The 23,285-nt window shown below is 48.6% G+C and overlaps 1 protein-coding gene across 1 annotated transcript in view; it reads left to right on the top strand.

Moving 5' to 3' along the window:
• PLEKHA7 (pleckstrin homology domain containing A7) overlaps positions 1 to 19,800 on the top strand; it is a gene marked incomplete at its 3' end in the record, with an annotated part of 239,875 nt that extends 220,075 nt beyond the window's left edge. The window contains 9 exon segments of the mRNA XM_077453687.1: positions 3,315 to 3,383; positions 3,921 to 3,963; positions 3,966 to 4,000; positions 6,375 to 6,524; positions 7,046 to 7,147; positions 11,649 to 11,757; positions 12,160 to 12,392; positions 17,333 to 17,539; positions 19,683 to 19,800. Coding sequence (XP_077309813.1) covers positions 3,315 to 3,383; positions 3,921 to 3,963; positions 3,966 to 4,000; positions 6,375 to 6,524; positions 7,046 to 7,147; positions 11,649 to 11,757; positions 12,160 to 12,392; positions 17,333 to 17,539; positions 19,683 to 19,800 — 1,066 coding nt within the window.
• Between the last annotated feature and the right edge of the window lie 3,485 nt (positions 19,801 to 23,285).

Raw genomic sequence — 23,285 nt, 5'->3', positions numbered from 1 at the left:
CGGAGTGTTTCTATTTATAGAGGTGGGTGTGGGGCGGAGTGTTTCCATATAGAGGTGGGTGAGGCGCGGAGTGTTTCCATATAGAGGTGGGTGTGGGGGGCGGAGTGTTTCCATTTATAGAGGTGGGTGTGGGGTGGAGTGTTTCCATTTATAGAGGTGGGTGTGGGGCAGAGTGTTTCTATTTATAGAGGTGGGTGTGGGGCGGAGTGTTTCCATATAGAGAGGTGGGTGTGGGGCGGAGTGTTTCCGTTTATAGAGGTGGGTGTGGGGCGGAGTGTTTCCATATAGAGAGGTGGGTGAGGGGCGGAGTGTTTCCACTTATAGAGGTGGGTGTGGGGCAGAGTGTTTCCATATAGAGAGGTGGGTGTGGGGTGGAGTGTTTCCGTTTATAGAGGTGGGTGAGGGGCGGAGTGTTTCCGTTTATAGAGGTGGGTGTGGGGCAGAGTGTTTCCGTTTATAGAGGTGGGTGAGGGGCGGAGTGTTTCCGTTTATAGAGGTGGGTGAGGCGCGGAGTGTTTCTATTTATAGAGGTGGGTGGGGGGCAGAGTGTTTCCGTTTATAGAGGTGGGTGTGGGGCGGAGTGTTTCCGTTTATAGAGGTGGGTGAGGGGCGGAGTGTTTCCGTTTATAGAGGTGGGTGAGGCGCGGAGTGTTTCTATTTATAGAGGTGGGTGTGGGGCGGAGTGTTTCTATTTATAGAGGTGGGTGTGGGGCGGAGTGTTTCTATTTATAGAGGTGGGTGTGGGGCGGAGTGTTTCTATTTATAGAGGTGGGTGAGGGGCGGAGTGTTTCCGTTTATAGAGGTGGGTGTGGGGCGGAGTGTTTCTATTTATAGAGGTGGGTGTGGGGCGGAGTGTTTCTATTTATAGAGGTGGGTGTGGGGCGGAGTGTTTCTATTTATAGAGGTGGGTGTGGGGCGGAGTGTTTCCATATAGAGGTGGGTGTGGGGTGGAGTGTTTCCGTTTATAGAGGTGGGTGAGGGGCGGAGTGTTTCTATTTATAGAGGTGGGTGTGGGGGGCGGAGTGTTTCTATTTATAGAGGTGGGTGTGGGGCGGAGTGTTTCCATATAGAGGTGGGTGTGGGGCGGAGTGTTTCCATATAGAGGTGGGTGTGGGGCGGAGTGTTTCCATTTATAGAGGTGGGTGAGGCGCGGAGTGTTTCTATTTATAGAGGTGGGTGTGGGGCGGAGTGTTTCCATATAGAGAGGTGGGTGTGGGGGCGGAGTGTTTCCGTTTATAGAGGTGGGTGAGGGGCGGAGTGTTTCTATTTATAGAGGTGGGTGTGGGGGGCGGAGTGTTTCTATTTATAGAGGTGGGTGAAGGGCGGAGTGTTTCCGTTTTATAGAGGTGGGTGAGGGGGGCGGAGTGTTTCCACTTATAGAGGTGGGTGTGGGGCGGAGTGTTTCTATTTATAGAGGTGGGTGTGGGGGGCGGAGTGTTTCTATTTATAGAGGTGGGTGGGGGGTGGAGTGTTTCTATTTATAGAGGTGGGTGGGGGAGGAGTGTTTCTATTTATAGAGGTGGGTGTGGGGCGGAGTGTTTCCATATAGAGGTGGGTGTGGGGCGGAGTGTTTCTATTTATAGAGGTGGGTGGGGGGTGGAGTGTTTCTATTTATAGAGGTGGGTGGGGGAGGAGTGTTTCTATTTATAGAGGTGGGTGTGGGGCGGAGTGTTTCCATATAGAGGTGGGTGAGGGGCGGAGTGTTTCTATTTATAGAGGTGGGTGTGGGGTGGAGTGTTTCTATTTATAGAGGTGGGTGTGGGGTGGAGTGTTTCCATTTATAGAGGTGGGTGTGGGGTGGAGTGTTTCCATATAGAGGTGGGTGTGGGGCGGAGTGTTTCCATATAGAGGTGGGTGTGGGGCGGAGTGTTTCCATTTATAGAGGTGGGTGTGGGGCGGAGTGTTTCCATATAGAGGTGGGTGTGGGGCGGAGTGTTTCCATTTATAGAGGTGGGTGAGGGGCGGAGTGTTTCCATATAGAGGTGGGTGTGGGGCGGAGTGTTTCCATATAGAGGTGGGTGAGGGGCGGAGTGTTTCCATTTATAGAGGTGGGTGTGGGGCGGAGTGTTTCCATATAGAGGTGGGTGTGGGGCGGAGTGTTTCCATTTATAGAGGTGGGTGAGGGGCGGAGTGTTTCCATTTATAGAGGTGGGTGTGGGGCGGAGTGTTTCCATATAGAGGTGGGTGAGGGGCGGAGTGTTTCCATATAGAGGTGGGTGTGGGGCGGAGTGTTTCCATATAGAGGTGGGTGTGGGGCGGAGTGTTTCCATATAGAGGTGGGTGAGGGGCGGAGTGTTTCTATTTATTGAGGTGGGTGTGGGGCGGAGTGTTTCCATATAGAGGTGGGTGTGAGGGGCGGAGTGTTTCTATTTATAGAGGTGGGTGGGGGCGGAGTGTTCCATTTATAGAGGTGGGTGGGGGCGGAGTGTTTCCATATAGAGGTGGGTGTGGGGGGCGAGTGTTTCCATATAGAGGTGGGTGTGGGGCGGAGTGTTTCCATATAGAGGTGGGGTGTGGGCGGAGTGTTTCCATATAGAGGTGGGTGAGGGCGGAGTGTTTCTATTTATTGAGGTGGGTGTGGGGCGGAGTGTTTCCATATAGAGGTGGGTGTGAGGGGCGGAGTGTTTCTATTTATAGAGGTGGGTGGGGGCGGAGTGTTTCCATTTATAGAGGTGGGTGGGGGCGGAGTGTTTCCATATAGAGGTGGGTGTGGGGGGCGGAGTGTTTCCATATAGAGGTGGGTGTGGGGCGGAGTGTTTCCATATAGAGGTGGGTGTGGGGCGGAGTGTTTCCATAAGAGGTGGGTGAGGGGCGGAGTGTTTCTATTTATTGAGGTGGGTGTGGGGCGGAGTGTTTCCATATAGAGGTGGGTGTGAGGGGCGGAGTGTTTCTATTTATAGAGGTGGGTGGGGGCGGAGTGTTTCCATTTATAGAGGTGGGTGGGGGCGGAGTGTTTCCATATAGAGGTGGGTGTGGGGGGGCGGAGTGTTTCCATATAGAGGTGGGTGTGGGGCGGAGTGTTTCCATATAGAGGTGGGTGTGGGGGGCGGAGTGTTCCCATATAGAGGTGGGTGTGGGGGGCGGAGTGTTCCCATATAGAGGTGGGTGTGGGGGGCGGAGTGTATTGGACTCTCATTGGTCGGTGGTGCGGGTTGGAGGAGAGAGCAGAGTCTGGCTGATAACAATGGATGTCTTGGTGTTGATGACGATGTCGCGCTCTTGCTGCATGTGCTCCGGCTTGGCGGTCTTCGGACTCATCGCTGTCAGTGCAGGCGCCTCATTTCTGCCATAACTCGGCTCTTCTTCATCATCAGGTGGTGGGAAGAGAGTCGCTGAAGGATCGCTCCCACAAGCCGGTCAGAATTGCGGAGAGTGATGTTGACGTAAGTTTTGTATTTCTTAAATATTAATCTCCTCTCTGCTGCTAATTCTGAAATTTTAGTTGACTTTCTATGTGGAAGCAGTGGTCTCTCCGCAGAGGTCCAACCCACCGCAGGCTGAGCGCCTTCAATCAGAAGGTAGCATGAACTTTTTGCTTGCAGATCCATAGGTATAACTATCGGGGGGGGGGGGGGGGGAGGGGGTGTCTGACCTCTGCAGAGAGACCACTGCTTCCAAGCAGAAAACAAGGGGCTTCTCTGCAGCATGCTGGCGGGGACAGGCTTCTCTACTGAGGCTGTGGAGGCTTTCTAAAGAAAACCAACTGTAAGGCTCTGCACTGCTTATGTTTGTCAAAATGTCAGGTGTATGAAGTATTGTGCTCTGTATATAAGCCCCTCCCCCACTGACCCCTCCCCCACTGACCCCTCCCCAATGACCCCCTCCCCACTGACCCCGCCCCCAGTGACTCCGCCCCCAGTGACTCCTCCCCAGTGACTCCGCCCCCCACTGACCCCTCCCTGTGTGTTCTCTCTGTGCAGGTGAAGCTCAGTATTCTGTGTGAACAGGATCGGGTCCTGCAGGATTAGAAGACAAAATTCGGGCTCTGAAGGACAACAAGGTGAGTTTTGGGTCTCTGTGGCCGGCAGAGAAGAGGCAACATTGATACTCCCAATATATATATATATATATACAGTGCCTTGAAAAAGTATTCATACCCCCTGACATTCCCCACATTTTGTTACAACCAGAACCATCAATGTATTTTATTGGGATTTTATGTGATGGACCAACACAAAGTGTCACATAATTGTGAAGTGGAAGGAAAATGATACAAATAAATATGTGAAAAGTGTGGGGGGGAGGGGCATTTGTAGGGCGCCCCCCGGAGTCACTACTTTGTAGAACCCCCTTTCTCTACAAGTCTTTTTGGGGGTGTCTCTACCAGCTTTGCACATCTAGAGAGGACATTTCTGCCCATTCTTCTTCTTTGTAAAATATCTCAAGCTCTGTCAGATTGGATGGAGAGCGTCTGTGATCAGCAATTTTCAAGTCTTGCCACAGATTCTCGATGGGATTTAGGTCTGGACTGTGACTGGGCCATTCTAACACATGAATATGCTTTGATGTAAACCATTCCATTGTAGCTCTGGCTGGATGTTTCGGGTCGTTGTCCTGCTGGAAGGGGAACCTCCGCCCCGGTCTCAAGTCTTCTGCCGACTCTAACAGGTTTTCTTCTAAGATTGTCCTGTATTTGTCTCCATCCATCTTCCCATCACCTCTGACCAGCTTCCCTGTCCCTGCTGAAGAAAACCATCCCCACCACATGATGCTGCCACCACCATGTCTCACGGTGGGGATGGTGTGTTCGGGGGATGGGCGGTGTTAGTTTTCCCCACACATAGCGTTTTGCTTTTAGGCCATAAAGTAGAATTTTGGTCTCCTCTGACCAGATCACCTTCTTCCACATGTTTGCTGCCCCCTCCCCCACATGGCTTCTCACAAACTACAAACAGGACTTCTTATGACTTTCTTTCTCCAATGTCTTTCTTCTTGTCACTCTTCCATAAAGGGCAGATTTGTGGAGAGACGACTAATAGTTGTCCTGTGGACAGATTCTCCCCCCTGAGCTGTGGATCTCTGCAGCTCCTCCAGAGTTACCATGGACCTCTTGGCTCTTCTCTGATGAATGCTCTCCTTGCCCGGCCCGGTCAGTTTAGGTGGACGGCCATGTCTTGGTAGGTTTGCGGTTGTGCCATACTCTTTCCATTTTCCGATGATGGATTGAACAGAGCTCCGTGAGATGGTCAAAGCTTGGGAGATTTTATTATAACCCAACCCTGCTTTATACTTCTCCACAACTTTATCCCTGACCTGTCTGGTGTGTTCCTTGGCCTTCATGATGCTGTTTGTTCACTAAAGTTCTCTAACAAACAGCTGTGTGACGAGCCCCTGTCCTCAACAGTTCTATAACCGTCATAAATGTTTCCTCTGTCCAGAACCAGCACTATCCAAGAATCCAAGACCCCTTAGCCCACCCAGTCACCAGCCGTAACTCAGTGTAGGTTGAACAACATCAAACTCTTTTATTCCAGCAGATGTTACCACAGATATCCAACTCCGAGACACTTCCCCCCCACCCCCCACCCTTGGATTCAGGGCAGGATAAACTGTCCAATCATAGACACACTGGTCAGGTGTATTCAAATTTCTCATCAGTAAACGGTCTTATCAACATGGAGAGCTGTTGGAGAAACCTCCCCCCCCACCTACATAGACATCCATCCCATAATATACGTTTCTTCCAAGGCAGACACAAACAATGGAATACAACCACACCCCAAACAATCACAGCAAAGAGTCCACAACAGCATGAGACAACACACAATATATACAATATTGAGTCTGACTAGCACAGATCATAGTGGGGTTATCGGTCACCCTGTGCCCCCAATGGACACAAGGTGATTCACACATAAGAGGGTCCGGGGAAGCTGGACACGGAGTTTCCAGAGCTCTCCAAGGTAAGCCGAGTTCCACAAACCCCCCACCCAAACTGACTCCTGTCACAAGCTGTCTTTATACTGAGATTAAATGACACACAGGGGGGCTCTATTTACTAATTTGGTGACTTCTGAAGGCAATTGATTCCTCTATATTTCAGTTGGGGTTATCGGAGTAAAGGGGGTGCCATACAAATGCCCCTCCCCCCACACTTTTCACATATTTATTTGTATCATTTTCCTTCCACTTCACAATTATGTGACACTTTGTGTTGGTCCATCACATAAAATCCCAATAAAATACATTTATGGTTTTTGGTTGTAACAAAATGTGGGGAATGTCAGGGGGTATGAATACTTTTTCCAGGCACTGTGTGTGTGTGTGTGTGTGTGTGTGTGTATATATATTTGATATATAGAGGAATGCCCCTTACATTGGTGATTTTGTACTTTCCGTATGATGTGTTCCTAAACAAACCGGGTTCCCCGCAGGACAAGCTGGAGACGGTTCTGGAGGTTCTGCACAGACAGATGGACCAGTACAAGGACCAGCCACAGCACACAGAGAAAATCTCCTACCAGCAGCGCCTCCTACAGGAGGATTTGGTGCAAATCCGAGCGGAGATGTCGAAGGTCTCCACGGTATGTGTTCATTTTGTGTATTGGAGCGCCCCCTACTGACTGGTGTCCAATCATTCATGTTCCCGTGGACTGGCATGTCATTATGTAGCGGGTTCTGGGAGATCACATGACCTCACCAGTCATAGAAATTTGAGATAATGATTGGTTCAGACAAACGACTTATAGGAGGGCCTGTTAGACAGAACGGGGACGCTGGTACCTCACAGAGACTTTTGAAATTCTGTTTGGCCAGTTTTGTGATGCGGATACCTCCTGCCAGACAGAACAGCTGGGTCATTGGCCTGCAGTGTAGCATCTTGGTCAAGGCTGCTGATTGGACAATGAGGAATTGGCAGCAGACTGATGAGGTGATCTCTCTGCTCTCTTGTATTTCCTGGGTTTGAGGTCCTGCAATAAGAGCTGTCTGTTGTCACTGAGCTACCAAATCAGGTACTTCCGTTCCCTCCTCTGATTGGCTGTTTTGGGGTGGCACAGACAGTTCCACCTTCTCATACGGATGTATTTTGTGTCCCCCCGCACAGGATATGGAGAACTCGTGGAACGAATATCTGAGGCTGGAGAGTGACGTCATCCGGCTGAGACAAATGTTACAGGAGCAGATGAACCGCTCGCCCTCATCTCAGGTGACGTCATATCGCCGATCACCGCCGTCAGCTGACACCCCCCCCCCCCCCATATACAAATGTGCTCATAAGTTTACACACCCCACACCCTGGCACAATTTAGGATTTACATTTTTCAGAGAATATAAATAACACAAAACCTTTTCTCTCACTCGTGGTCAGTGATTGGCTGAAGCCATTTATTATCAATCAGCTGTGTTTACTTTTATATCATAATGGCAACAGAAATGATCCTGATCAAAAGTTTACATACCCCTGTGATTTGGGCCTGATAACATGCACACAAGGTGACACAAAGGGGTTTGAACGGCTGTTAAAGGTCCCCGTCCTCACCTGTGATCTGATTGTAATTAGTGTGTATAAAAGGTCAGTGAGTTTCTGGACTCCTGACAGACCCTTCCATCTTCCATCCAGTGCTGCACTGACCTCTCTGGATTCTGAGTCATGGGGGAAAGCAAAAGAATTGTCAAAGGATCTGCGGGAAAAGGTAGTTGAACTGTATACAGGAAAGGGATATAAGATATCCAAGGAATTGAGAATCCAATCAGCAGTGATCAAACTCTAATCAAGAAGTGGAGAATGAGGGGTTCTGTTGAAACCAAACCACGGTCAGGTAGACCAACTAAAATTCCAGCCACAACTGCCAGGAAAATTGCTCGGGATGTAAAGAAAACCCCACAAATATCTTCAGGTGAAATACAGGACTCTCTGAAAACATGTGGTGTGGAGGTTTCTAGACGCACAATAAGGAGGCGCTTGAAGAAAGATGGGCGGCATGGTGGAGTCTCCAGAAGAAGACATCACTACACAAATGTCACAAAGTATCCGGCTTACAGTACACCAAACAGCACAGAGACAAGACTCCAACCTTCCAACACAAAGTCATTTGGAGAGATGAGACCAAAATAGATCTTTTTGGCCACAACCATAAACACTACATTTGGAGAGGAGCCAACAAGGCCTATGATGAAAGGTCCACCATCCCTACTGTGAAACACGGCGGTGGATCTCTGATGATTTGGGGATGTGTGAGATACAAAGGCCACAGGAGATTGGGTCAAAATTGATGGTAAGATGAATGCAGAATGTTATCAAATAATACTGGAGGAACATTTCATTCATCAGCCAGGAAGCTGCGCATGGGACGTACTCGGACCTTCCAACATGACAATCATCCAAAACACAAGACCACCTCTCATTGGCTACAGCAGAATAAAGTGAAGGTTCTGGAGTGGTCATCTCAGTCTCCTGACCCAAATATCATGGAGCCCCTCTGGGGGGATCTCAGACATGCCGTTCATGGAAGACAAGCCAAGAATTTCCAGGAACTGGAGACTTTTACCAAGAGGAACATCTGAGAAGATGAAGAGCCTCATCCACAAATACCACAGAAGACTCCAATCTGTCATTGATGTTAGAGGGGGCAATACACGGGATTAAGAACTGGGGTATGTAAACTTTTGATCAGGATAATTTGGCTGAAGCCATTTATTATCAATCATCTGTATTTACTCTTCTTATATCATAATGGCAACAGAAACGACCCAAATCACTGACCATGAGGGGGAGAAAAGACTTTGTGTTCTCATTCATATTCTTTGAGAATTGGGCAAGAAATCATCAATTCTGACAGGGTGTGCAGACTTATGAGCACATTTGTGTTCTCGCTCCTCATACACATTATACCGGGGATTGGTGTTCTCACTCCTCATACACATTATACCGGGGATTGGTGTTCTCGCTCCTCATACACATTATACCGGGGATTGGTGTTCTCACTCCTCATACACGTTATACCAGGGATTGGTGTTCTCACTCCTCATACACATTATACCGGGGATTGGTGTTCTCGCTCCTCATACACATTATACCGGGGATTGGTGTTCTCACTCCTCATACACGTTATACCGGGGATTGGTGTTCTCGCTCCTCATACACATTATACCGGGGATTGGTGTTCTCGCTCCTCATACACATTATACCGGGGATTGGTGTTCTCACTCCTCATACACGTTATACCGGGGATTGGTGTTCTCGCTCCTCATACACATTATACCGGGGATTGGTGTTCTCGCTCCTCATACACATTATACCGGGGATTGGTGTTCTCGCTCCTCATACACATTATACCGGGGATTGGTGTTCTCGCTCCTCATACACATTATGCCGGGGATTGGTGTTCTCGCTCCTCATACACATTATGCCGGGGATTGGTGTTCTCACTCCTCATACACATTATACCGGGGATTGGTGTTCTCGCTCCTCATACACGTTATACCAGGGATTGGTGTTCTCACTCCTCATACACATTATACCGGGGATTGGTGTTCTCGCTCCTCATACACATTATGCCGGGGATTGGTGTTCTCGCTCCTCATACACATTATGCCGGGGATTGGTGTTCTCGCTCCTCATACACATTATACCAGGGATTGGTGTTCTCGCTCCTCATACACGTTATACCGGGGATTGGTGTTCTCGCTCCTCATACACGTTATACCGGGGATTGGTGTTCTCACTCCTCATACACATTATACCGGGGATTTGTGTTCTCGCTCCTCATACACATTATACCGGGGATTGGTGTTCTCACTCCTCATACACGTTATACCGGGGATTGGTGTTCTCGCTCCTCATACACATTATACCGGGGATTGGTGTTCTCGCTCCTCATACACATTATACCGGGGATTGGTGTTCTCGCTCCTCATACACATTATACTGGGGATTGGTGTTTTCACTCCTCATACACGTTATACCGGGGATTGGTGTTCTCACTCATACACATTATACCGGGGATTGGTGTTCTCGCTCCTCATACACATTATACCGGGGATTGGTGTTCTCGCTCCTCATACACATTATACCGGGGATTGGTGTTCTCGCTCCTCATACACTTTATATCGGCGATTGGTGTTCTCGCTCCTCATACACATTATACCGGGGATTGGTGTTCTCGCTCCTCATACACTTTATATCGGCGATTGGTGTTCTCGCTCCTCATACACATTATACCGGGGATTGGTGTTCTCGCTCCTCATACACATTATACCGGGAATTGGTGTTCTCGCTCCTCATACACATTATACCGGGGATTGGTGTTCTCGCTCCTCATACACATTATACCGGGAATTGGTGTTCTCGCTCCTCATACACATTATACCGGGGATTGGTGTTCTCGCTCCTCATACACATTATACCGGGGATTGGTGTTCTCACTCCTCATACACGTTATACCAGGGATTGGTGTTCTCGCTCCTCATACACATTATACCAGGGATTGGTGTTCTCGCTCCTCATACACATTATACCGGGGATTGGTGTTCTCGCTCCTCATACACATTATACCGGGGATTGGTGTTCTCGCTCCTCATACACATTATACCAGGGATTGGTGTTCTCGCTCCTCATACACATTATACCAGGGATTGGTGTTCTCGCTCCTCATACACATTATACCGGGGATTGGTGTTCTCGCTCCTCATACACATTATACCGGGGATTGGTGTTCTCACTCCTCATACACGTTATACCAGGGATTGGTGTTCTCACTCCTCATACACATTATACCAGGGATTGGTGTTCTCACTCCTCATACACATTATACCGGGGATTGGTGTTCTCGCTCCTCATACACGATATACAGGGAATTTTGTGTTCTCGCTCCTCATACACATTATACCGGGGATTGGTGTTCTCGCTCCTCATACACATTATACCGGGAATTGGTGTTCTCACTCCTCATACACGTTATACCGGGGATTGGTGTTCTCGCTCCTCATACACATTATACCGGGGATTGGTGTTCTCGCTCCTCATACACGATATACCGGGAATTGGTGTTCTCACTCCTCATACACGTTATACCGGGGATTGGTGTTCTCGCTCCTCATACACATTATACCGGGGATTGGTGTTCTCACTCCTCATACACGTTATACCGGGGATTGGTGTTCTCGCTCCTCATACACATTATACCGGGGATTGGTGTTCTCGCTCCTCATACACGATATACCGGGAATTGGTGTTCTCACTCCTCATACACGTTATACCGGGGATTGGTGTTCTCGCTCCTCATACACATTATACCGGGGATTGGTGTTCTCACTCCTCATACACGTTATACCGGGGATTGGTGTTCTCGCTCCTCATACACATTATACCGGGGATTGGTGTTCTCGCTCCTCATACACGATATACCAGGGATTGGTGTTCTCGCTCCTCATACACATTATACCAGGGATTGGTGTTCTCGCTCCTCATACACATTATACCGGGGATTGGTGTTCTCGCTCCTCATACACGATATACCAGGGATTGGTGTTCTCGCTCCTCATACACATTATACCAGGGATTGGTGTTCTCGCTCCTCATACACGATATACCAGGGATTGGTGTTCTCGCTCCTCATACACATTATACCGGGGATTGGTGTTCTCGCTCCTCATACACATTATAGCACAATGACATAACACAATATTTCCTCTTCGTTGTTCTCCAGGACCGGACGCAGCTGCAGAAGGATCTGTGGAGGATCGAGGACGTCACGGCCGGTCTCAGCTCCAATAAGTTGAACTATAAAGTGCTGGTGGAATCATTAAAAAATCCAGGTAAGATCCCTGACTCCGCCCCTGGGGTGTTCACTGCGCTACTGCCTAGGGGGGAGATACGCCGGGCAATGCTGATACCTCAGACTGCATTCGGATATTCTGATTTGGTGGAGATGAATCCGTTTTATCTAAGGGGGAGTAGATATGGAGATTGATGTTTATCTGTTCAGCCGGAACGCTGACCTTGCTGCCTGTACAGCTGACCAATGATGAGAGAATCCACAGATTGCTGTCCCATATTTTCATTACTGTATACACAATCATTAAACGCTATACTGTCTACTCAGGTAAATGTCAGCGAGACGATCGCCATTAGTGAGTGGGACGTCCTATGACCACCCCATTATGGGCGGAGCCGGGCTCAGGGCGGTCGGCTAAATGTGTGAAATTCTCTCTTTGCAGAAAGGAAAACGGTGCCTTTGATTTCCTCCACATTCGTGCCTTCCGGAAGTACGGCGTTTACCTCCGTTCGCAGTAAATCCGCCTCTTCTCAGAACCAGCCCAGTCTTGTGATGCAGACGCTGGAGGCGGGGCTTTACCATCAGCCGTTCACCCAGAGCAGGTCGCAGTCCCAGCCGCAGAAACCAGAACTGCGCCTTCAGTCGCCAACCCGAGCGCCGTCGCCACCAAAGCTCGTGAGTAACGCATAACGGGGGATGGGAAGAGAGGAGCCGCTCTGACCTAGCCTGACCGCCTGCCATGATTTTCTATATAATGTACATATACAATACAATGTATAATAATACTATATATGATACAATGTATAATAATACTATATATGATACAATGTATAATAATACTATATATGATACAATGTATAATAATACTATATATGATACAATGTATAATAATACTATATATTAGAGCTGCAACTAACGATTAGTTTGTCTGTCGACTAATCTATCGATTATTTTTTCGATTAGTCATCGACTACATGATTATTGTTTTTTATTTATTTTTTTATTAATCTAGTGGTTTTTTTTTTTTTTTTTTTGATTAGCTAATTATTCCTTTGGATAACCTTACAAAAAATAAGTACATTAAAAAAAAAGTAAGATAAAAGAATATAACTAGTACATATATTATATAGAAGTATGTACTTATATTCTTACCTTTTTTTTATGTACTTATTTTTTGTAAAGTTAAGATAAAAGAATATATATATATATATTTATTCTTTTATCTTTCATGAATGTTAATAATTAATTTTTTACAATGTTTCTTTTTTTAAGGGGGAGGTTGTGTGGGGACAGTGTCAGTGTGTTTTTTTTATTTTATTTTTTTATTATTATTTATTGCAATTTTTTTTATCGCCCCTGTTGGGGGGGGGGGGGCTATAGTGAGATATCGGGGGTCTTAACAGACTTCTGACATCTCCCATTTGAGACAGGGAAAGGGATTCCCCAGTCCCTTTCTCTGCAGCCTCTGCTGCACTGATAATGAATGGAGAGGAGACAGAGACTTCTCTCCATTCATTAACTGAGACATGGTAATCACAGGAGGTTACAATGTTTCAGTTATGTGAATGGACAGTCGGTGGTCACTGACTCTGTCCATTCTGAAAACGAAGGAGCCGGGTTTACCAACTCCTACCTCCACTCTCCATCCTGAGATACCGAGGGGGACAGCAGCACGGAGGGGGAGAAGAGAGGGGGACGGCAGCACGGAGGGGGACGGCAGCACGGAGGGGGAGAAGAGAGAGGGGGACGGCAGCACGGAGGGGGAGAAGAGAGGGGGGCGGCAGCATGGAGGGGTAGAAAAGAGGGGGGCGGCAGCACGCAGGGGGAGAAGAGAGGGGGGCGGCAGCACGGAGGGGAGAAGAGGGGGGCGGCAGCACGGAAGGGGAGAAGAGAGAGGGAGCGGCAGCACGGAGGGGGAGAAGAGAGGGGGACGGCAGCACGGAGGGGGACGGCAGCACGGAGGGGGAGAAGAGAGAGGGGGACGGCAGCACGGAGGGGGAGAAGAGAGAGGGGGGCGGCAGCACGGAGGGGGAGAAGAGAGAGGGGGCGGCAGCACGGAGGGGGAGAAGAGAGAGGGGGGCGGCAGCACGGAGGGGGAGAAGAGAGAGGGGGGCGGCAGCACGGAGGGGGAGAAGAGAGAGGGGGACGGCAGCACGGAGGGGGAGAAGAGAGGGGGGCGGCAGCACGGAGGGGTAGAAAAGAGGGGGGCGGCAGCACGCAGGGGGAGAAGAGAGGGGGGCGGCAGCACGGAGGGGGGAGAAGAGAGAGTGGGGCGGCAGCACGGAGGGGGAGAAGAGAGAGGGGGCGGCAGAACGGAGGGGGAGAAGAGAGAGGGATGGCAGCACGGAGGAGAGCGGGAGATACGGAGCACTGTGACGCATCGACGCCCTGCACGCACGTCAACGTATTTTTGTATACGTCGACTAGTCGTGGCAGCTCTACTATATATAAATATGATACGATACAATGTACTCTATAATAATAGTACAATATATATTAAAATGGTAATAAAAATAATGCTACAATATACAGTATATAATACGATGTATAATAATAGTACAATATATATTAAAGCGTTATTACCTATAAGTATACATATAAAACGGAGGTCAAAAAGTAGCGCTTGTGAAAATGCAGGAATACATAAAAGTATTTGCTAGTCCTTTACTCCTAGTCCATGAGCGCCTTCACATTTAGATTTTATAATATCGACTATCCAGCGGTCACCACACACCGTGGGAACATACGCGGCCCCCTTCCCCCGTCAGATGTACACTCACCAGCTAATATTGCCTCGCACTCTCGTGTTTTGGCAAAAAGAGCAGTCAGCCAATCAGATTACAACAATGTCCCCATAGATGATGATCCAAAGATAATCGTAGTACCTGGAGAAAATAAACTTCAAATAGAGTGATACCTTTTAAAAAGTTTATTACACAAACACATCTTTACATACACCGCTGTCCGGGCACTCCGCTCTCCGGGCACACCGCTCTCCGGGCACACCGCTCTCCGGGCACTCCGCTCTCCGGGCACACCGCTGTCCGGGCACACCGCTCTGCGGGCACTCCGCTCTCCGGGCACTCCGCTCTCCGGGCACACCGCTCTCCGGGCACACCGCTGTCCGGGCACTCCGCTCTCCGGGCACTCCGCTCTCCGGGCACTCCGCTCTCTGGGCATTCCGCTCTCCGGGCACACCGCTCTCCGGGCACTCCGCTCTCCGGGCACACCGCTCTCCGGGCACACCGCTCTCCGGGCACACCGCTGTCCGGGCACACCGCTGTCCGGGCACTCCGCTCTACGGGCACTCCGCTCTCCGGGCACACCGCTGTCCGGGCACTCCGCTCTCCGGGCACTCCGCTCTCCGGGCACTCCGCTCTCCGGGCACTCCGCTCTCCGGGCACAGCTCTGTCTTCATACATTAGTAACAATCCGCTTACACGCCACCTTCCTCCCCCACTGCTGTCATACATACAATGTAATATATCTATTTTTATACTGTATATTTGTATAATAGTAATAATAATACTATAAATATATACAATGTATAATAACCAATATCTCTCTCTCTCTATATATATATATATATATATATATATATATATATATATATATATATATACATACAATGTTTAATAATACAATACATACAAATTGATACATTATATAATAATGCCATGATATACAGTGCCTTTAAAAAGTATTCATACCCCTGAAATTCCCCACATTTTGTTACAACCAGAAACATAAATGTATTTTATTGGGATTTTATGTGATGGACCAACACAAAGTGTCACATAATTGTGAAGTGGAAGGAAAATGATACAAATAAATATGTGAAAAGTGTGGGGGAGGGGCATTTGTATGGCGCCCCCCGGTGTCAATACTTTGTAGAACCCCCTTTCTCTACAAGTCTTTTTGGGGGTGTCTCTACCAGCTTTGCCCATCTAGAGAGGACATTTCTGCCCATTCTTCTTCTTTGTAAAATATCTCAAGCTCTGTCAGATTGGATGGAGAGCGTCTGTGATCAGCAATTTTCAGGTCTGGCCACAGATTCTCAATGGGATTTAGGTCTGGACTGTGACTGGGCCATTCCAACACATGAATATGCTTTGATGTAAACCATTCCATTGTAGCTCTGGCTGGATGTTTCGGGTCGTTGTCCTGCTGGAAGGGGAACCTCCGCCCCGGTCTCAAGTCTTCTGCCGACTCTAACAGGTTTTCTTCTAAGATTGTCCTGTATTTGTCTCCATCAACTCTGACCAGCTTCCCTGTCCCTGCTGAAGAAAACCATCCCCACCAGGTTTGCAAGTAGGTTTGCAGTTGTGCCCATACTCTTTCCATTTTCCGATGATGGATTGAACAGAGCTCCGTGAGATGGTCAAAGCTTGGGAGATTTTATTATAACCTAACCCTGCTTTATACTTCTCCACAACTTTATCCCTGACCTGTCTGGTGTGTTCCTTGGCCTTCATGATGCTGTTTGTTCACTAAGGTTCTCTAACAAGCCTCTGAGGGCTTCACAGAACAGCTGTATTTATACTGAGATTAAATGACACACAGGTGGAATCTATTTACTAATTAGGTGAATTCTGAAGGCAATCGGTTCCACTGGATTTTAGTTAGGGGGTATCAGAGTAAAGGGGGTTCTACAAAGTATTGACTCCGGGGGGGCGCCATACAAATGCCCCTCCCCCCACACTTTTCACATATTTATTTGTATCATTTACGATTTTCCTTCCACTTCACAATTATGTGACACTTTGTGTTGGTCCATCACATAAAATCCCAATAAAATACATTTACGGTTTTGGTTGTAACATGACAAGATGTGGGAAATTTCACGGGGTATGAATACTTTTTCAAGACACTTTGTGTATATGTGTGTTTATATATATATTCTGTATTATTATATATTGTATCATATGTATATACCGTATATGATACAATGTATAACAATACAGAATATATGATACTAATAATAATACAATGTATAATAATATACTTTCTCCCTTCTGTGTCCTTAAAATCTTTGGGAGGGGCGACCAAAAGTAGCAGATGACGTCATCAAAGTCCAGGCTGCTGATTGGCTGGTCATGTGCATCACGCTCAAATGTTTTTAGAGGAATGCAGCCATTGGCTGAGAAATAATTTCCCCCCCTCTCTGTATATTAGAAGGATTCTAGCAAAGCTCATTTCTGACCCCTTCTGTAGATATGGAGGTTGGGCTCTTCCAGTGCTCTGACCTCAGCGGGAGAGTCTGCTTTTTAATGTAATCTCATGGTGGATTCCGTATTCTGTGTTTTTGTGTCGCTCTTTTTATTTCTCATTTCTGAGCAGTCTGGTGGGAACAGAAGGAAGCCGGGTGCAGGAGTCGGGGGATGGGGATGTCCTGTTTGCAGAATTTATGGGCAGATTGAAGTCTCATATCTGCAGATTTAATTTAAAGTTTTATTCGCAGTAAACGATGAACGGACTGGAGTCCCAGTTATGTATTTTTAACAAAATGTATTTTATTTGAACCATTTATTACTTTTGTTTGTATTTTTTCTGATAAAATGTTACTTCCCTTCTCGAGGACGGAGTTTCCCTTTAAGTGTGTCTCATCTTTCCAGGATGATGGCGTCCCGCCACGACCTCCCCTGCCGGACATGTACAGTCCAGATGACCTTCCCCCGAACATCCCTCCCCCACCAGCTCTGCCCCCTCCCCCACGGGAATCATCTGTCATCAGACATACGTCAGTGCGGGGGTTAAAGAGGCAGTCCGACGAGAGGAAGAGGGACCGGGAGATGGGGCAGGGCGTCAACGGAGACTACAGGGTAAGTGTTCCCACCACAGCGCCCCTCCAGCGGGTGTTTCCACTCCGGCTATGAACAAATCGCCATAGAGGGGGGAAGGTGACCGGCCATGTGCAGAACTACCCCCCCCCCCCCCCCCCAGGTCACATGTGCTCTCCCAGGAAGATGATGAGGGGCTTTTTAACAGGAGTGCCAAGTGGGGAGGGGCTTACACTGAATTGTATGAAATGCCGCATCCTCTGCATCCCTCTAGATGGAAGCTGTGTGCAGGTATATTATCATTGCTGCAGCCTCTGCGTCCCTCTAGGTGGGAGCTCAGTGCAGGCATCTTGTCAATGTTGCAGCCTCGGCATCCCTCTAGGTGGGAGCTCAGTGCAGGCATCTTGTCAATGTTGCAGCCTCGGCATCCCTCTAGGTGGGAGCTCAGGGCAGGCATCTTGTCAATGTTGCAGCCTCGGCATCCCTCTAGGTGCGAGCTCAGGGGCAGGCATCTTGTCAATGTTGCAGCCTCGGCATCCCTCTAGGTGGGAGCTCAGGGCAGGCATCTTGTCAATGTTGCAGCCTCGGCATCCCTCTAGGTGGGAGCTCAGGGGCAGGCATCTTGTCAATGTTGCAGCCTCGGCATCCCTCTAGGTGGGAGCTCAGGGCAGGCATCTTGTCAATGTTGCAGCCTTGGCATCCCTCTAGGTGGGAGCTCAGGGCAGGCATCTTGTCAATGTTGCAGCCTCGGCATCCCTCTAGGTGGGAGCTCAGGGCAGGCATCTTGTCAATGTTGCAGCCTCGGCATCCCTCTAGGTGGGAGCTCAGGGCAGGCATCTTGTCAATGTTGCAGCCTCGGCATCCCTCTAGGTGCGAGCTCAGTGCAGGCATCTTGTCAATGTTGCAGCCTCGGCATCCCTCTAGGTGGGAGCTCAGTGCAGGCATCTTGTCAATGTTGCAGCCTCGGCATCCCTCTAGGTGGGAGCTCAGTGCAGGCATCTTGTCAATGTTGCAGCCTCGGCATCCCTCTAGGTGGGAGCTCAGTGCAGGCATCTTGTCAATGTTGCAGCCTCAGCATCCCTCTAGGTGGGAGCTCAGTGCAGGCATCTTGTCAATGTTGCAGCCTCAGCATCCCTCTAGGTGGGAGCTCGGTGCAGGCATCTTGTCAGTATTGCAGCCTCGGCATCCCTCTAGGTGGGAGCTCGGTGCAGGCATCTTGTCAATGTTGCAGCCTCAGCATCCCTCTTGTTGGGAGCTTGGTGCAGGCATCTTGTCAATGTTGGAGCCTTGGCATCCCTCTAGGTGGGAGCTCAGTGCAGGCATCTTGTCAGTATTGCAGCCTCGGCATCCCTCTAGGTGGGAGCACGGGGCAGGTAACTTGTCAATGTTGCAGCCTCAGCATTCCTCTAGGTGGGAGCTCAGTGCAGGCATCTTGTCAATGTTGCAGCCTCCGCATCCCTCTAGGTGGGAGCTCAGTGCAGGCATCTTGTCAATGTTGCAGCCTCCGCATCCCTCTAGGTGGGAGCTCAGTGCAGGCATCTTGTCAATGTTGCAGCCTCGGCATCCCTCTAGGTGGGAGCTCAGTGCAGGCATCTTGTCAATGTTGCAGCCTCCGCATCCCTCTAGGTGGGAGCTCAGTGCAGGCATCTTGTCAATGTTGCAGCCTCCGCATCCCTCTAGGTGGGAGCTCAGTGCAGGCATCTTGTCAATGTTGCAGCCTCCGCATCCCTCTAGGTGGGAGCTCAGTGCAGGCATCTTGTCAATGTTGCAGCCTCCGCATCCCTCTAGGTGGGAGCACGGTGCAGGTATCTTGTCAGTGTTGAGAGAAGAGGGGGATGGTTAAGCCTAAATGGGAGTAAAGCTCCCACGAGAGGTAACCAAGTGGTTAATTAGGCAGAAACTGGACTTATCGGATTGGGTTAGAAACATGTATTTTATTGTATCAAAAAATTCCAGTAAAAAGATTTTGTAAACTCAATTTAAACACTGTATATGAAGAGCGTCCCTTCACCACACCTCTAGGAAGCTGACAGTGTAAGTAGTCTGTGTGCTGCGTACATCGGTGCGGAATCCTGCACTGATCTATGCGGGATTGTAAAGTGTCTGATGCCTCTATAAAGCAGCTTGTTGTTTGTTTTTTACTTTATCATCTGACTCTCTCCCCCTTTCTCCTATGTGGTCACAGGTAGAACTGCGCACTTATGTCAGCGAACCAGAACTCGCCAATCTCAGCAGTGACTCCTCCTCCCCGCCGTCCGGCTTCCTGGGCTCAGATTCTGGTTACCAAACGTTGCCTACTAGAGGTAAGAGAAGGAGTGGTGAGGTTCTCCTTACAGGGAGGGGGAACTACAATTCCCAGCTGGGGGGGGGGGGGGGGGGACCAAATGACGTCTGAAGGTGGAGAGACCTTTTACATGTTGTAAAGGGTGTTACTGACAAGTTTGGGGCTTGACAGATTTGCTTTGAATTTAGGAGCTAAAGAAGTTGGGAGCCATTTATTTATTTTATGAACTAACAAAGCTTACAGGTGGAACAATGTCACATGTCCCCGAAGGAGACCTTCCTCTAGTGAAGTCTTGTGTCCTGCAAGGCACGTCCCTCATACTAGCACATTATGAGAAACTTACCTTGAAATGAATCCCTCCAGTACCGCCCTGTCACCGCTAAAGGCGCTGCCATCTTCACCCGGTCTTCCTTCCCGCTTCGGGGGTCTCCGGCCGCCTGATTGGACGAGCCGCGATGTCATCATGCATGTGGGAGACTCGGTTACGGCACACAGCTCTGAAGGAACGGCGCCGGTATGCTGTTCCTTCGGAGCGCATGCGCCGGTGACAGAAAAATCTAAATTGAGCGTTTACTAACACTTTAACCCTTTTACTGCCAGAGCCGCTTTTGCAGTTTTTTTTTTCAGCACACGCCTAAAAAATTATTTTAGGTGTGAATATTACATTAAACCCCCCCCCCCCCCCCCCCAAAAAATGATATGTTTTGTGAAAGCAGACACCCTAGAGAATAAAATGGCATTCGTTTTTTATGTCACACAATATTACCACATAGGTCTAGGACAGTGATGGTGAACCTCGGCACCCCAGATGTTTTGGAACTACATTTCCCATGATACTCGGCTACACTGCAGAGTGCATGAGCATCATGGGAAATGTAGTTCCAAAACAGCTGGAGTGCCAAGGTTCGCCATCACTGGTCTAGGAAAAGCCAAATTTCAGTAAAAAATAAGAGTTGATTTTAGGGGGGCACAAAATTATATAAAAGCCGAGGTTACAACGAGTAAATAGACACCCAACACGTTAAGCCCTAAATTTGCGTGCAAATTGCCACAAACTTTAGTACCCAATATTTTCCATAGACGATGCTTTAAAAGCCCCCTATAGGTCATCAGTTTACGAAGAAGGTGTGGTCCCTAAATATGATCCACTCTCATTCCGGTGTGCATGGCGATATGTAACATGTATCGCAGGCGATGTTTTCAGTTGTGGGTGCCCCGATGCGTGCGTTTACGTTTATAAGTGCGTATATGTGGGGGTTGGGGAGGTTAATTTTTTTTCTTTTGGGGGGGGTGTTATATGCTTGGGTGTAACTTTAACTTTTTTTTACAATTTAAAGAGAAAAAAAATGTTACTTCTTGTTTTTTTTTTTTTTTTTGTCACAAAAAGTCTCCTTTGTGATTATATTTTGGTGACAGGTTCTCTTTTATGAGACATCCAGGGTATAAAAGACCCCCAATGCCTCTCTTGTGTTCCACTAAATGTAATGCAATGCACATCGCACTGCATTACATTCTTTCCTGGTGTTCTGTCAAAAGAGCCAACTCGTCAAAATCTCCAACCGCGTCCCTTCCGGTGACTCTCCAGCCGCAGTATTTGGAGATTTTGACACGTTTGCTGTTTTTTTTTACAGAACACCGGCAGCGTATACACTACGGTACATGACGAGTTGGCTGTTTTGACAGAACACCGGGTAAGGAGGAAAAAAGTTGTCGCCACCGTGGAGGCGGCCATGTTGGTTATTAGCGGGCGGACTAACAATGTTTACTCATTATAGCGTGTACCGGAGTGTATGCGCTGCCGGTGTTCTGTGAAAACAGATAACGCATCGAAATCCCCAATTTCTGGAGAGTCACCGGAAGTGGCGTGGTTGGAGATTTTGACGAGTTGGCTCTTTTGACACAACACCGGCCTTGATGGTCAGGGAAACGAACAAGTGGGACCCAGAAGGGACGTCCTACACATCACTTCCGGGTCAGCAACAAGATGGGGAGGAGACAGACGTTTGTCCGCTCTCTTCCCTCTACCCGGGGGGCACCCACTATGCTGGTCCCGGGCCCACAGATGGGCAAGTGGAGCCCACAATACATAGGGAGGGGCACACGGGGTGTGTGGAAGCATTTGGGTTGCAGTTGAGGCGCTGGGATACTATTTCTTGTTGCCATGGTGACCTAGTGCCTAAAATTTGTCATGCCCTGGACAAATGTATTATACATTGTAATGTGCAATCATGTTTATTATACAGAGGGGGGAAATACTAATTTCATCCCCTGCAGATGGTGTAAGTTTTCCCCACTTACATAGAAATGAAGGTCTATCATTCTTATCAGAGGTGTATTTTATATAATAGAGACAGAAGATCAACCAAAAATCCAGAAAAACACACAATACAAATGTTCAGTGAGTAAAATAAGTATTTGATCCCCTTCACAAAACATGACTTAGTAGTTGGTGGAGAAACCCTTGTTGGTGATCACAGAGGTCAGACGTTTCTTGTAGGTGGTGATGAGGTTCGCACATCTCAGGAGGGATTTTGCTCCTCTCTTCTCTACAGATCTTCTCTAAATCCTGAAGGTTTCTTGGCAACTCGAAGTTTCAGCTCCTCCATACATTTTCTATAAGATTAAGGTCTGGAGACTGGCTGGGCCACTCCATGATCTTAATGTGCTTCTTCTTGAGCCACTCCTTGGTTGTCTTGGCGGTATGTTTTGGGTCATTGTCATGCTGGAAGACCCATCCATGACCCATCTTCAGTGTTCTGGATGAGGGAAGAAGGTTCTCCTCCAAGATCTTACAATACATGACCCCCGTCCATTGGCCCCTCAATGCGGCAAAGTTGGCCTGTACCTTTATCAGAGAAACAGCCCCAAAGCATCATGTTCCCCCCTCCGTGTGTGACTGTAGGGATGGTGTTCATGTTCCCCCCTCCGTGTGTGACTGTAGGGATGGTGTTCATGTTCCCCCCTCCGTGTGTGACTGTAGGGATGGTGTTCATGTTCCCACCTCCGTGTGTGACTGTAGGGATGGTGTTCATGTTCCCCCCTCCGTGTGTGACTGTAGGGATGGTGTTCATGTTCCCACCTCCGTGTGTGACTGTAGGGATGGTGTTCATGTTCCCACCTCCATGTGTGACTGTAGGGATGGTGTTCTTGGGGTCATAGTCAGCATTTTTCTTCCTCCAAACACGGCGAGTTGAGTTAAGGCCAAAGAGCTGAATTTTGGTCTCATCTGACCACAGAACTTTCTCCCCAATCCTTCTCTGAATCATTTAGATGCTCATTGACAAACTTCAGACGGGACCTGTACATGTGTCTTCCTGAGGAGGGGGACCTGTACATGTGTCTTCCTGAGGAGGGGGACCTGTACATGTGTCTTCCTGAGGAGGGGGACCTGTACATGTGTCTTCCTGAGGAGGGGGACCTGTACATGTGTCTTCCTGAGGAGGGGGACCTGTACATGTGTCTTCCTGAGGAGGGGGACCTGTACATGTGTCTTCCTGAGGAGGG

This window comes from Lithobates pipiens, unplaced genomic scaffold (assembly GCF_037356315.1).
Source record: "Lithobates pipiens isolate NorthernLeopardFrog02 unplaced genomic scaffold, aLitPip1_a1.2 Scaffold_24, whole genome shotgun sequence".
NCBI lineage: Eukaryota > Metazoa > Chordata > Amphibia > Anura > Ranidae > Lithobates > Lithobates pipiens.
Note: the sequence above shows the minus strand (reverse complement) of the source record. Positions and strands in the feature narration are given on the sequence as shown.